Below are 16,532 nucleotides of genomic sequence, written 5' to 3'. Positions count from 1 at the left end.
GGAATGTGCCTTTTCATTTTCATTTAAACACAAGTATCTCTGAAATCTAAGAATTTACTTAAAGTCACACCACAGAAAAGGGCTAATCGCTAATACCTAATTTTGTGACCCATCCCAAATTGGGAATTGAAAGCATGTTCTGGGCTGATGTTAAGACTTAATATTGAGAGTGCTTTATACCTTTTTCTTTACATTTTCATGTTTTGTGACTTTTTTTCATGCAATAAGTATGTAACTTTATTATTTTTCTGGTAATAAAAACATTTCCATATGGAAAACAAGTCTCCTGTTACACGTATTTCTTGAGAAAGTCAGGTTAAATAATTGATTTTAGAGAGCTCCTCTGAGATACAAAATTCATTTTAAAAAACACTAATGGGGCACCTGGATGGCTCAGTTGGTTAGTTGGTTAAGTGTCTGACTTTGGCTCAGATCGTATCTCAAAGTTCCTGAGTTCGAGTCCCACGTCAGGCTCTGTGCTGACAGCTCAGAGGCTGGAGCTTGCTTTGGATTCTGTGTCTCCCTCTCTCCCTGCCCCTCCCCTGCTCATGCTCTCTCTCTCTAAAATAAACATTAGAAAAGAAAACCTTAGGGGCGCCTAGGTGGCTCAGTCTGACTCTTGGTTTCAGCTCAGGTCATAATCTCACGGTTTTGTGGGTTAAGCCCCACATTGGGCTCTGCACTGGCAGCTGGGAGCCTGCTTGAGATTCTCTCTCTCCCTCTCTTTCTGCCCTTCCCCCATTCGCACTCTTTGTCTCTCTTAAAATAAACTTAAAAAAATTAAAAGAACATTAAAAAAATAAATAAAAAATAAAACACTAATAAAAAGAACCAGAAAGTAACAAGACATTAATAAAGCAGTGTAGAAGTGTTATCATTTAGGTTTGCAATACAATTTTAATGACTATTTTCTACGATATTTGAATAATGACTATTTCTGAAAATTAACACAATTTTAGCAACCAATGGAGAATAAAACAGGGACGTTACAAAATTTTAAAACAATTTTTGATAGAGATCATTGATTGAAGATTTGGTTTTGAACAATGTAAAATAAGTCAAGGATTGAAAAGTGCTTTTACAATCAAAATTAATTGGGGTGTCTGGCTGGCTCAGTTGGTAGAGCATGCAACTCTCGACATCAGGTCATGAGTTTGAGCCCCACGTTGGGTGTAAAGATTCTTGGAAAAAACTATTTTAAAACACAGCAAATATGCTGAGCATGTATTTACTTAAATACTTAATGTTTTAAAATAGCATATGAAGGTAAAGGCAGGATATTATTACTCTGAAAATTAATGAATCAGGATAAACTCGTTTTTACATATTCAATAGTTAATATAGATTTGTACCTAATAACTTTACAATAGGACTTTACAAAATAGGTGTTGTGTGAAGAATCTATAACATGATGATGCTTTTGGATAATAGAATACCTCAGTTTTCAATTCTTAAAAAAAACAAACAAACCCTCAAAACATTCTGATTTTGTTGTTTAAAAAATTGTTTTCATTTTAATGATCTGAGTTAGTAACAAACAAATATACAAAATTGTCTTTCACATTTCCATACATTGTGTTATGGACCACTTAAAACTCTGGGCTACAAATGCAGGTTTCTTTGTATCCTTAACTTCAATCATTGTCACTTATAAATAAAGGTGATTTTCGAAAACATGCATTTGTGAACATAGATGCCAAAAGTTGTACATGTAAGTTAATGCACAACCAATAGTGTACATTGTTCATTTGTGCAGTTACGTGTCAAATGCAATTGACATGGGTAGAAGCAATTATCCCGGGACAGTTCACTCTGTTTGAAAATCATTTTTGAGAAGCAGATGAAACTGTAGTTCAAAACAAAAACTGTATTCTACAAATACAATAAAATTCACAACTTGCACATCTGAAGCAACTTTTGGGACCCAAAGCTGATTTAATAACCCTGCTGCTACATTGGGTTTTTATCGGTGTATCTTCAAAATCATAGATTGGAAAACAGCTGTTTCAACAAAAATAAATATATATATTAAAAGGAAAGTGAGACTTTAAAAAATGTGAGGAAAGCTTTGAAACCAGTAATAATGTATGAGTCACCTATCATTTTCAAGTTTTAGAAACTTAAAGAAATTTAGAAACTTAAAGATAACCTGAACGTCTCCTGTTTTAAATTAAGATTTTTGCACCTCACCAATGTTTTCTATTTGATAGTGTAAAAGAAGAGTGGACAGTTTGTATTGTTGACTTACTATGATAAATTCACATCATCATAAGTTTGTGACTTCATTAGAGATCAAATAAGTGGAAACTGGATTATTATGAAAATGGGAACAAGGAAGCTCCTTCTACAACCACCAGTCTGAACTACAAATAAACACCAACACAAACTGATTTTTTATATTATTTCCAGATATATCTGCAGGAAGGAAAATCCAATCTTTCTTAAAAATGTTTTTCATGGGTTGTGGCAATGTGTGCTTTACCTCTTTAATTCTATCTACAACCTAAAATTATTTCTATACTACAAATTTCAAACTCCGTGGCAAGGAATGTGAATGCTAATCAGCTAGGTATTTATTCAACTTCATACAAAGAAAGGACTCATGAATGGTTATCATAATAATAGTCCCACTTTTTGCGAAGGCCCGAGTTTGAGGCCCTTGCCTATATTAATGATCAAATGAGAGAAGACAGTGCCAAACAACTGGGTCTCCTTCAGGCAGTTATCACAGACTTGGCCTCTGACATTATGAAAACACTTGTTTTACTAAAATGAATACAACTGCAAACATTTTGAGGACAACTTCAGTTGAAGAGGAAATGGGTTATTTTCTATAGGAAACATAAGATTAACTTTAAGGAAAAGTACCTGTTTTCCATGGGCCTTAACAAGGAAATGTGGCGAGTGATTTCAAACATGTACTTCAAGTGTTACCTAAATGCATGATGGCATTTCAACCATCAATGATTCAGGAAAGTTAAACTGCGGGAGGAAAGACATGTACTTATGTACTTAGAACACTACATTAGGAGATGTAGTTATCTACTCTGCACTTTGGAAACGAAAGAAACCAATTCTGTCCAGAGTCAATATCCGAAAGAAATATGGCTGCTTCCTACTCTTCTCCACCTGGTGAAATTAATTTTATGATGCTCTCACTGGTAAGTCTCTCATTTGAGTTAGGCAAAATGAATCTAATAGGTTATTTCTGTTTTCAAAATCAACTGTTTAAACAGGTCTTTTTAGAAACTTTCAGAAGTGGAACATTTAACCCTTGAGAGAAACTTCTATTATTATCTCATCTAATGGCAGGTACAAGGATTGTTGGATTAAGAATTATTGCTTTTAATAAGATAACCATCAAAAATAAATATGTAAGCTTAACTCACTCATTTTCTACCCAATGCTACAATGTTTTACTCTCAAATCAAGTCACATGTTATCTTTAATTCTTTGCCAATTTAGCAAGGTTTTAAGTATAAGAAGTTGGCCTGTTAACTCAAAATCAAGACAACAGCAATGTCCACATAAGCATGTCTTATTTGGGCATTGAGCAGTAACACTGCTTTCTTGATAGGGCTTAAGGCACTAAACGGTGGTAAAATAAACAAAAAGTATGATGATTAACAACTCTTTAGAATCCTAAAAAAGGAGATCATTTAGAAGGACACTAGTAAATCTTTTTCTCAAACAAATAAGGCATCCTGTTGGCAAACACAAATAAAACAAAAGGTCATGTTGAACCTAATACATTCACTGTCTCAGCTATACTACTTGAAACACTAGCTATCAAACTAAAGAAAGCTACAACAGCATGTATAAAGGTTGGAAAGGCACCAAAGGAGAGTTCTACCACTTGCAGTTCTAAGAGTTAGGTAAGCTGTGTTTAACACTGCATGTAGCCTAATCATAAATTTCATTCTTCCAAACGTATAACGTGGTGAATTTTGATTTGACAAATCAGTTTATCAAGTACTAGTTTAGTAAGAAATTTACTTTCATGAATTAGAAAATTACTGCAGTGTCTAACACAACTCCATTTATAAAGCTAAACTAATTCTAGTACTGAATGCATATTGTGGATAACACTGAAGCAAATCTGTATAAACAAAAATGGTTACCTCAAGATAGAATTCACAATAGAAATTCCATATATAACTAAATAAGATTTACTGAAAATAATGGAAAGTGTAGTACAGATACATCAAACTTAATTATAACCACAACATTTTCCTTGTGAAAAATACAACTATTAGTGAAATAAAATGTACAATTGAAAATTTTTCCAAAGGAAAAACAGTATAAACGAAAATATTCTTCGAGATAGGGAAAATAGTATGTCATTGTTTTTCTCATTACAATATAATTTGACACAAAAAGCAGTCCTAGAATTGCACCAATTCCACATCCAGTTTCCTGAACATGTTAAGAGTAAAAGGAGTTCGTAAAGCAGAATGCAGTTTCTGAATTTCATATTTTAAATTGAGGATATTCTCATACAAAATGTCACATCACACCAGATCTGTTTACATAATGTACAATACTTTCCATTTTGTGGCCAGACATGAATATAAACATATGCTTTCTGTGCCACCTCTCATTCTGGTATTTAGTCAGAGTCAGGAAAAAATAATCAAGTTACGTAAGTGTTATTTCTCTAGCCATAAAGAAAAATTATATTTAGTGCATGCTTCATCATTTGTCAAAAAACATTTCTGAAAATAAAACTCAGTTACCCAATGGTTTACAAAATAGAAAAGTCATTCATTAGGATAAAAACGTGGTAGGGTTTTAGGTCCATTTCCAAAGGACTGACTTCCTGGGCAGCACCGCTGTCCTTCAGCAGAGGTCATGATGCAAGTTCTATGGTCAAAGCAGGTGTGCCCGCAGGAGACCACTGCCTGACATTCAATTATCTGAGGCTCTGCACCCCCTTCGACCACCCGCCTCTGCCAGTTCATTAGTGCTATAAAATAGACGGAATTTTTGTGGAAATGTTAGGAACATTTCTGCTGTACATGATTTAGAAGTTCTCCAAATTTTTCAAATAGGTCTTCTACCCATTTTACATTTTTCATACAAAGTTGAACAATTTCTTCCTGTCCTAAGTCTTCATTTCTTTTCTGCACAGAAGAAATCTAAAATAAAGAGAATTGCCACATTAGCTTATACTTATCCCTTTATTAGCTCTTAATAAGAGCTCACTGTTTCTAGATCTCGAATGAAAAGGATTTATGAATCCACCTACAAATACTGCTTTAAAAAACAAATTCCATCCATGGAGAATGATTATGTCACATAAATTCAGGTGAAGTCTAATCCTATCATTTTTAGTTCCAGGAGGGCAAGGAGGAAGCTAGAAAAAAATGACTCAAACTTTCTCAATTGCTTCCAGTTGTGTTAAATTTAAGTGACCAATTTTGGGGTCAATTCTACATTTCAGAGCATTGTAAAAATAGTCAACATATATTGCACGACCATCTTTCCAGCACATTATCATCAAACACATCAAGTATAGCCTTGGGCCAACTTAACTCTTTATTAAAAAACTGGTAGTGCTAGTCAAAAAAGATACTACTGTCTAGAACCATTAAACCTTTGAGGAAATTGAACTTTATTATCCCACCTACAAAGTGGTAATATGGTCATATATAATTTCTGAGCAACCTCAATTATGATACTTAAAAGTTACAATTAAATTTTAACTATCATTTCTTCCTGCCAAGGCACAAAAACCCCTTTCTCTGCAATTAAGTGGGATAAGGCCATTCTAGTGATAAGGAAGACAGCAGGATGTCAAAGCAGTGACTGAAGTGAATTAAAGCAGGATCATTCTGTATTATGGGAGAAGAAAATGAAATAAAGTACCATTTATTATGGCAAGGTAAGTAAGCATAATAGCTTAAAAACATTACCACTTACAGCTTCCCTAAGAGCCTCAGATTAATATGAGCACAACACATAACAGAGATACTCAGAATAACATTATTTACAGGACAATAGAGAGACATATTTTTCAACAGTTTTCTTTAAAACATTAAAAAACCACGATAGGTATGGAATCCTTAAAAGTTCAGAAAAAATTTTCATTTTTAAATAAGTGAAAAAAATTACCTCATCTTTACATATCAGATAAACATGATATTTGTAATGATGGAGTGAATGATACAAAGAATACAGCTGTATTTTCTCTGGATCAACAGCAAACTCCTATAAAAAGAAAAGAGTTTATAGGTATATTTATTTCATGGAATGTCTGAGCTGTGAATACTTTTTCCAAGAACACTAGACCAAAAGTCTCAACGGAAATCTTAAAAATAAACCATATCTAATATGGTTAGATATACACTTAAATATGGACAAGAGGCTTATTCGATTAAGAATTTAAATTGTATTTTAAAACCTTCACTCTTTTTCCTGAATATAAACACACACTATTTCAAAAAGTTTAAACATAGAAAAAATTTAAACAGTAAACATGTAAGATGGCTTATAAAGTAAAAGAATCTATAATCTCTTGCTTTAGAGATAAACAAGGTTAACAGCATGGTATATATTCTTTCATATTTTCCCTCGATGTATACTACGTATTAATAACTCTCATTCTGTAACGGGAAGGAAATCCTACTATACATATTGTTCTGCAACTCTATTTTTTAGAACTTATTTTTTCCTAACTAAAACTTGAATATCTATTTATTACATATATCCCCCCTGCCACTATAAATGATATGAGGGCAGGGATTTTTGACCATTTTTCACTGTTATATTCCTAGTACTTAGAACTGTATTTGCAAACTGTAGGCACTCAAAATATTTTACTGAAAGAATGAATGAGTCTCTTTTTAAAAAGTACATAGTATTACATTATCTGGATGGCTCTTTGTCCAATCTCCTACTGGCAAAGCATAACTGGATTGCTCTTACAAACAACTGCACAATGAGCAAGGGCATACGTTTTTATGCATTTGTGAATGTGTTTCTACAGAATTAATTTTTGATGTGGAATTGATTGGTAAAACTGTTTTCTGAAAAGGCAATAATTTAGACTATGTTTGAAAATGAGTGAATTCCAATTTCAATAATTTTACAGATATGGAATATTGCATCTCATGGAAATGTGTATGCTCACTTATCTATATGCATTTGTATCCAATGGTAAAAAGTATATATAAAATATAAATACAGGCATCAGGTGATTCCTTGCCTATTAATCTAGTTTAAAAATCTGCGAGCACTAACTACATGCAGATACCCTGCTGAACGACGGAGAAACACAAAGAATAAGACCAAATCCCTGTTCCTTGATCTGGAGCTGCTCATGCGTATCTGAAAAGATTTCATATTTACAACAAAATTTAGTAAAATATTTGCTTGTTTCAATGTTTTAAATAGGAATTATATTAAGTGGAAAAGGTATAATTTTATCTATCAATATCTACTTACTTGTGCAGATTTGGTGGTTGTTTTAGAAGTCCTTAGAGTTTTCTTATTATAAGCTTTGCCATTCATTTTGATTTTAGAAATAGCAGAACCCCCACTTTTTGCTTTAGAGTCACGGGTAATTATTGTTAGTTCAGGAAAACTTTCCAAAGCATTCTTTAAAATAAAGCAAAAATAACTGACATCAGAAGAAAACTAAACTACTTTCAGCTATTCAAATTTTATTTTAAAAAATACAGAAAAAAATACATACATACATTTATGCTTAGTACACACACGAATATGCAGAGGGTACAGATGGCATGTGGTAAATCTATACAATACAGATATATACACGGGTATTAAACATAGCTACAAATTCTTTGTAGCTCTTCCATCAAGATGTGGAATCTATTCCCTCATCCCTTAAATTTGAGTGAGCCTTATGACCTGCTTTATGCCAACAGCACATGGCACTGTAGGGACTCCTTAATGAGGCAGGGAGTTCTAGTAATGCCTCTCTGTGGGTTTGAAGTAGGGGAAAGAGGGACATATGTTTCTCCAAAGCTCTACCAATTCAACTTGGCCAACCCCTGCTGTAAAGAATTCATTGGATCACAGGTGAGGATGAGAACAGTGAAAATGAGCAGCATCATAATACTTCTCTGGCTTCACTACTCCTCTGCCTTTTTTGACTACAGTTGTGTTAAGAGAGTCTAAAACAGGTCTTGATGAATTTTTTGGCCACAATGACACAGTAGTTACTCACTGACAAGTTAGTGGTCATATAGCCAAACCAATTCTAGTCCATACTTTTTTTTTTTTAATTGTTATTTATTTTTAAAGAAGAGAGAGAATCCCAAACAGGCTCTGCGCATTCAGTGCTGAGCCTGACATGGGGCTCAATCTCAGGAACTGTGAGACGATGACCTGAGCTGAAATCAAAAGTCTGACACTTAACTGACTGAGCCACCCAAGTGTTCCTCTAATCCATTCTTTAAAAGTCACTGGCACATTTATGCCCTTACCTACTTGGTAAATCATGAAAAGCCACAAACAATAACGAATGATCTTTATAGCTAAATTTAACTAGTTTAAGTATTGTTTTAAGGTGGTGGAGTGTGTGACTCTTGATCTCAGGGTTGTGAGTTTGAGCCTATGTTGGGCATAGAGTTTACTTAAAAAAAAAAAAAAAAAAAAAGAAAGAAAAAGTTGTTTTAAAAGATTAAATTGAGTAACCACTATCATTTACTATTTTGAATTCTGACAATATACAGGTTCAAGTGCCTCTATTCAGAATGTAATTACCATTTGACAGGCTATACTGTTTTATAAACAGTTACAACCTTTAGGGCCACCTCTTCCAAACTCTGTATGGGTTCCCAAGTACTTTCTGTGACAAGATGCTAAAGATGATTGGAAGCACATGGATTTCTGAGGAAAACAGAACATGATTTACTTCAAAAAGCTTTAGGGTTCCTAAAATTACTAAGATCATCATGAGTAATGGTGTTAATTATTTCTAAAGGACTGACAATCTTTTACAATCTACTGTTTGTATTTTGGTTTTAAAATGCAAAATGCTGTAAATGAAAATAATAAAAATTAATAACTAATTTCAAAATTAGAAATTGTTTTTTTTCTGTGAAAATAATATGAAAACTAATTTTTCAGTTGTTCATTATAAACTATCGCATACGCTTTAAATATCTACAGAGTCTATTAAATTTCAAGTGGTGGCTTTATTTTAATACAAGTTATTAGAGAACTGGTTTAACATTCCCCCCCCCCCTTTTTTTCCACACAAAAGCCTTCACACAAATGTTTTGAGAGAGAGACAGTGAGTGAGGAGGGGAAGACAGAGAGGAAGACACAGAATCTGAAGCAAGCTCCAGGCTCTGAGCTGCCAGCACAGAGCCCAACATAGGGCTTGAACCCACAAACTGCAAGATCATGACCTAAGGTGAAGTCAGACGCTTAGCTGATTGAGCCACCCAGGTGCCCCTCCTTTTTTTTTTTAACGTTTATTTATTTTTGAGAGAGAGAGAGAGAGAGAGAGAGAGAGAGAGAAGAAATGCAGGGGAGGGGCAGAGAAAGAGGGACACATAGAATCCAAAGCAGGGTCCAGGCTCTGAGCTGTCAGTGCAGAGCCTGACACAGGGCTCGAACCCATGATTTTGAGATCATGACCTGAGCTGAAGTTGGCCGCTTAATTGACTGAGCCACCCAGGTGCCCCAGAACGGGTTTAACATTTCTAAATGGCTAGCCAAGGGGAGCCTAGCTGGTTCAGTTTGTAAAGCGGGAGACTTGATCTCTAGGGAGAAGTTTGAGCCCCATATTGGGTATAGAGATTACTTGAAAAAAAAAGGGGGGGGTACCTCAAACTGCTCATTTTTAAGATTTGGTAAACTTTTAGAAAACACACATCTAAAAGCATTCCCTTCTCTGCAGAAAGCAAGGTATTTTCTAAATTTCAATTGATAATAGCAGTTAAGCAGAAAATACTGGACTGTAGTCTGCAGACCAAATTCTTAGTACTGGGCTTCTTACTACCTTTTAACTTTTTTCTCTGTAAGTGCACGTCTGTGAATGATACAGGACTATTAGTAGTTTAGTGTCATTTAACTTTTGATTTTTTTAAGTAAACTCTGCAACCAACGTGGGGCTAGATCTCATGACCCCGAGGATCACATGCTCTGTTGACTGAGCCAGCCAGGCAACTCTGGTGTCATTTAACTTTGAACTCAATCTCAGAGCCTTAATTTTTACCTAGTAAAATGAAGTCAATTTTCACTTTTATGTGGAGTCTGGATAAAATAGGAATGTGAAAAAGCTATACAAATTACCCAAATGAGCTGAAAACTTACATCCACACAAAAACCTTCACACATATGTTTATATACTAGCTTTATTGATAACTGCCAAGATTAGGAAGCAATCAAATATGTCCTTCAGTAGATGAACAGATAAACTGTGGTACATTCAGACAATGGAATATTATTTAGTGGTAAAAGAAATGAGCTGCCAAGCCATAAAAAGACATGGCAGAAAAAATTCTTTTTTTTAAAACAAGTTATTTTACAGATCTTTATTTTTTTATTTTTTATTTTTTTTTTTAATTTTTTTTTCAACGTTTTTTATTTATTTTTGGTACAGAGAGAGACAGAGCATGAACGGGGGAGGGGCAGAGAGAGAGGGAGACACAGAATCAGAAACAGGCTCCAGGCTCCGAGCCATCAGCCCAGAGCCTGACACGGGGCTCGAACTCACGGACCGCGAGATCGTGACCTGGCTGAAGTCGGACGCTTAACCGACTGCGCCACCCAGGCGCCCCCAGATCTTTATTTTTTTATATTTTTTCATGTTTATTTATTTTGAGAGAGAGTGTGTGTGCATATGTGTGCAAGCAGAGAAGGGGGGGAGAGAGAGAGAGAGAGAGAGAGAGAGAGAGAGAGAGAGAGGAAAGAGAGAATCCCAAGCAGGCTCCACGCTGTCAGTGTAGAGCCTGTTATGGGACGGGGGCTCAATCCCACTAACTGTGAGACCATGGCCTGAGCTGAAATCAAGAATTGGATGCTTAACTGACTAAGCCACTCTGGCACCCTTTTATTTTTTAAGTAGGCTCTATACCCAATGTGGGGCTTGATCTCATGACCCCGAGATAAGAGTTGCATGCTCTACTAACTGAGTCAGCCAGGTGCCCCCAAATCTTAAATTCTTATTAGTAAGTGAAAGAAGCCAAACTGAAAAGACCACATACGGTATAGTTTTCAACTATAGGACATTCTGGAAAAGGTACAACTATAGAGAGAGTAAAAAGATCAGTGGTTGCAAGAGGTTAAGTGGGTAGGGAGGGATGAATACAGCAAAGAGGATTTTCAGGGCAGTGAAAGTACTCTGTATAACACTTTAATAGTAGATAACATGTCATTATACCTTCTCCAAACTGATAGAATGTACAACACCAAGAGAGTCCATGCAAACTGTGGACTTCAGGTTATAAAGATACGTCAATGTAGGTTCATCAATTGTGACAAATATACCACTTTGGTGGGAGATGTTGATAATGGGGCAGGTTGTTCATGTGGGGTAGATGGGAACTCTTTGTACTTCGTTCAGTTTTGCTGTGAACCTAAAACTGCTATAAAAATAAAGTCCAGGGGTGCCTGGGTAGCTCAGTCAGTTGAGCATCCAGCTTTGGCTCAGGCCATGATCTCACAGTTTGTGGGTTCAAGCCCCGTATCAGATTCTGTACTGATAGCACTGATATCAGATAGTTGATAGTCCAGAGTCTGCTTCAGATTCTCTGTCTCCCTCTTTCTCTGCCCCTCCTTCCCTCTCTCTCAAAAATAAACATTAAAGAAAAATAAAAAATAAATTCTATTTATAAAAATTAAAAGATATACAAATGTATAAAAAAACTTTTCCCAAGGTAGATATGATCAAAAGATTCTAAACGTTATATGTTATACTTAAAAAAAAATTTTTTTAATGTTTATTTTTGACAGAGAGAGACAGAGCATGAGCGGGGGAGGGGCAGAGAGAGGGAGACACAGAATCCGAAGCAGGCTCCAGGCTCTGAGCTGTCAGCACAGAGCCCGACGCGGGGCTCAAATTCACGAGCCGTGAGATCATGACCTGAGCCGAAGTCGGATGCTTAGCCGACTGAACCACCCAGAAGCCCCTCAGGTTTTCTTATTAAAAGTATAACATATAACATTTCGGGGCACCTGGGTGGCTCAGTTGGTTGAGTGTCCGACTTCGGCTCAGGTCATGATCTCACGGCTCGTGAATTTGAGCCCCGCGTCGGGCTCTGTGCTGACAGCTCAGAGCCTGGAGCCTGCTTCGGATTCTGTGTCTCCCTCTCTCTCTCTCTCTGTCCCTCCCCCGCTTGTGTGAGCACGCATGTGCTCTCTCTCAAAAATAAACAATAAAAAAATTAAAGAAAAAAAGGAAAAGCTGGAAAAATTTGACTAAGTAGCTTCTGTGATAAATTTTCTGTGTTTAGATTAGCTTCTTATTGTTCTATATTTCTGATGACACCAAGACCAATTTAAACTATATATATCTACCATTATGTTAAGATAACTTTTCCTCAGATATTGAGTAAATCAGACAAATAAAGGAAATTTTTATAACTATGCTAAGAAAAGGCCAATTCTAACTATAGATGAAATGTGAAAATTTTGAAAAGGTTTAAAAGAAAAATAAGACTGGAATTTGGTAGTTTAAAGGAAGTACTTTTTTTTTTTTTAATTTTTTTTAATGTTTATTTATTTCTGAGGCAGAGAGAGACAGAGCATGAGTGGGGGAGTGTCAGAGAGAGAGAGAGACACAGAATCAGAAGCAGGCTCCATGGTTCCGAGCTGGCAGCACAGAGCCCGACGTGGGGCTCGAACCCACAAACCGTGAGATCATGACCTGAGCCGAAGTTGGTTGCTCAACCAACTGAGCCACCCAGGCACCCCAAGGAAGTACTTTTGAAAATATTTGGAAATTATTATGTAGCAGGAATTCTAGATAAATATAAAAGCCTAAAAAATGAACTTAAGCAAAAAAAAAAAAAAAAAAAAAAAAAAAAAAAAAAAAAAGCAGATGATTAACACTAAGAATCTGCTTAATAAAATGAAAAGACAAGCTAACAGACTCATAATGAATAAAAACTAAATTTTCGTTTGGTGAAAAATTTTATAAAACTGAGAGTGACTTTCATAAATTTCTTGCCTATTATTCTTAAGACTATGATTGCCAGTGAGTTTGCTAATAAATCATCTGAAGGAAATACCTTGAATGGCTGATCCAAATGAAGATTCAAAAGAAGTCTCTTTCGGTTATCATTCAGCATGCTATCTATTTTTTTCATATGAGGCAAAAGGAGCTCATCTAAAACAAGATAAAAATTTATTGTAACAGGATAAACTATCAACATAAAAACTTGTTAAAAATCCAAGTTTTCCTCAAAGTTAAGATATTAAATTCATTGGTGTATGTAAATATTACTTTAAAAATACTGGACATGTAGCTTTCTGAACAAAAGGTAACTTGAAAAAATAGGTTTGCAATAGCCAACCTGAGAAAAAACAGCATAGTATGAGGACAGGATCAGAAGTCCTGGGTTTTAGCCCTGTCTCTGCCACCAGAATTCATTGATGACAGCTAACATGACCAGTGAGCAGACTGCCTAGTTTCTCCAGACCTCATTTATCATCTGAACAATAATCATATTACAAAATATAGATTTATCTGACATTATAAAAATCTATAAAATACCAAATATGATAGTCTTAATTTAACTGTAGTTTGGGACAAAGAAAAAGTAGGGGAAGAAAAATGATCAAAATCCAGTTTCAAAAACACAAGAGAAGAGTCAAAATAGTTATTTCAGAAAAGGAGAGAGTAAAAGTATGATAAAGATTTCTAACCAAAACTTTTTACTTTTCTTTTTCACCCCTCTAAAACTTTAAGATCTTTTTTTAAAAAAAGCACTTTCATTGGAGAATTAATTACTTTTGGTGCTGTATTAAATATTTTAGGTTAGTAGATTATTTCTCAAATTATCAGCATAATAATATATTTTATAACACTACCTTTAATGACCATTCTGAAAATGTATATGTAATCCTCAGAATCTGGCCGCTAATTTCATAGATGAATAAAAGTATTCTTTATATTTGGAATAATACAAACACAAGCAGTGACCAGCAGAAGAACACTTCCTCTAATTGAAGAAAAAGTCCTTAGTGAGGAATGCATTCTGAGGTCACTCACCTTAGATACACACTGTGATAGTTTTCTTTTATCTTTCTAGTAGTGATTAAATCTGTTCAAAAACTGTAAGAATTTACATTTCACAAAACAAGGTTTAAACAGCTGTGGATATTTTAAAAATGTTACCATTAAAAAAAATAAAATATAACCATTAAAGTCTTTCCCCCTTATATCAAATAGAGAAAAATCAGAAAACAATGATAAGCAACAGAAAAAAAAAAACAATTAAAATACAACTACCCAGGAATTGCCATTACTAAGAAATGTATGTTGTATGATGCAAGGAGTTTTGATTGAGAGAAAACATTTAATGGTGAAAACACTGATGTGGGGAATTAACTATGGGTTTTAATTGTGGTTATTCAATGATTAAGTTGTTCTATAACTATGAAATACATTTAATCTTTTTGAACCTTAGTCTACAAAATAAATGTTTTAGACTAGATAATCTCTAATGTCTCTTCCAGGTCTACATGACTCTAAAATTTTAGACTGATGAATGGATTACTGTCTCTGATACGGTCAAAAAACAATGGACCAAAAATTAGAAGACTTGAGATTGTAATCCTTTTTCTGCTACATGCAAATTGTGGGCTCTTAAGCAAGACACTTAACCTCTAGGTGCCTCACTGTCTTCATCCACAAAATGGCTGTCTGAATTGTTTTGGGAGTAAAACAGAATAATGTATATCAAAGTATGTGGAAATAACATATGTATTATTAGGCATTACTGTTGAAGTATATTGTTAGTGATTTTTGTTACTATCTTTTGATCATACATGCATACAATCATTTTGATAGGAGGGTGATGGGAACTGACTCATTAACAACCCTTTCATTCCCTCTTTTAGCTTCCTTGGTGAATGCTACAGTAGATGAGTAGTAAATATTAGCAAGCAACATTAAATATATGAGTCACCAGTTATTTCAGATATCAATCTCATCTCTATTTTACTGTAAGGAAAAGTTACTAAAGGAAGAATATAAAGGAATAATATTAATGAATATAACCTAATGCATACATTGTTTTATTATTAATTGATTAGAATATAATTATTTGGTGATGTATCTTTTATGAGACACAAATAATGTGATTTTAATCTTTATACCATTATTATCCACTTCACCTTTCCAATCATTAGAAAGCAGAATGTGTTGACCTCTGGACCTTGTGTGTAACATAGACACTTAGTGAAATGTTATAAGGATGACAAAGATTTAGAATTGAAAGAAACTAGTGGGTAGTTACATAATTTTCCCATGAGTAGGAATCAATAAAAATACATTCAATCTAAAAAAATCCCTCAATATAAATTTGTTCAAATATTGACAATTCATGAAAAGACAGGAATACTTTATAGAATCAGTATCATGAACATGTGAACTGACAATATACAGATATCTATTAGAAAACCTACATACTAAACACATAACTAACAGATAAGAATAAAGAAGATCCATGAAGCACTACCAAGAAAGTACTACTTAGCAGACTGTACCATTGCTCTTCTCTAAGGCTTGCATTGTGTCAGGGTCCAAAGCGATGCTAACAAGCAATTCCATGTAGCTCTTAAAGGTTTCCTTCATCGCTCTTGTGTTCAAAAAACGAGTGACAAAGGGAGCTGGAGGATCAAATTCTGAGAGAGTGAAAAGACGAAATATTAAATATCCTTCCTGATAAATTAAAAAAAACACTTTTATTTATAAAAAGAGCCTACAAGCAGATAAAAGGTTGTAGATAAAATTTCCTCAAATTCAAGCTTCTCACATTTGGCTTTTAAAAACACCCCAGGTTACAGATTCTCAAAGCTGGTTTGCACATCACAATCACTAGAGAGCTCGTAAAACAAAACAAAACAAAACAAAACAAAACAAAACAAATCAGCTTGCTGGACTATTAAAACAGAATCTTTTGGTGGGGGTGGGTGGGTAGGTGGTGGTAGCAGTAATGATGAGGTTTAAATATTATACTTCTAAAGGTTCCCAGGTGACTCTGAAGCCCAATACTAGCCCAGCATTGGTAAACATCAGCCCCACAGGAACCTGTTTGTTCTCCCCTTGCTGTGCTACTCCAGAACTGATGGTTTCTCTAGATTGAAGAAATTACATAAGACATCTAATGCATGAGTTAATATACAGCCATCTCTTCTTTTTTTAATTCTACACTTAAATTACTGTAAAATTCTGGTCTAGAGCCAAGGCATATACACATTTTTAAAAAATATATAAAATAGCCCATACACAAGGAAAACTTCACTCAAGTTCAATGGCAAGAACTTCAAGATTAGAAATGTCTCAATTTTTACTTTTTTGATTAAAATACATAACTTGTAAAAAAAAA

The 16,532-nt window shown here is 34.6% G+C and overlaps 1 protein-coding gene across 5 annotated transcripts in view; it reads right to left on the bottom strand.

Annotated features, from left to right (window-relative positions):
- Positions 1-3,741: 3,741 nt before the first annotated feature.
- QSER1 (glutamine and serine rich 1) overlaps positions 3,742-16,532 on the bottom strand; it is an 80,838-nt gene continuing 68,047 nt past the window's right edge. For 3 of the 5 annotated variants that reach the window (XM_042957862.1, XM_042957863.1, XM_042957864.1), the window contains exons 10-14: positions 15,691-15,828; positions 13,209-13,306; positions 7,447-7,599; positions 6,115-6,210; positions 3,742-5,138 (exon numbers count right to left, since the gene is read on the bottom strand). In XM_042957862.1, the coding sequence (XP_042813796.1) occupies positions 4,998-5,138; positions 6,115-6,210; positions 7,447-7,599; positions 13,209-13,306; positions 15,691-15,828 (626 nt within the window). In that variant the 3' untranslated portion in view covers positions 3,742-4,997. Of the gene's footprint in view, positions 5,139-6,114; positions 6,211-7,446; positions 7,600-8,730; positions 8,857-13,208; positions 13,307-15,690; positions 15,829-16,532 lie in introns of those variants that run through there. The other 2 variants (XM_042957865.1, XM_042957866.1) reach the window with 2 other exon arrangements.

The sequence above is a fragment of the Panthera tigris genome, chromosome D1 (assembly GCF_018350195.1).
Source record: "Panthera tigris isolate Pti1 chromosome D1, P.tigris_Pti1_mat1.1, whole genome shotgun sequence".
Classification (NCBI taxonomy): Eukaryota; Metazoa; Chordata; class Mammalia; order Carnivora; family Felidae; genus Panthera; species Panthera tigris.
This window is presented reverse-complemented; position numbering and strand designations above follow the sequence as displayed.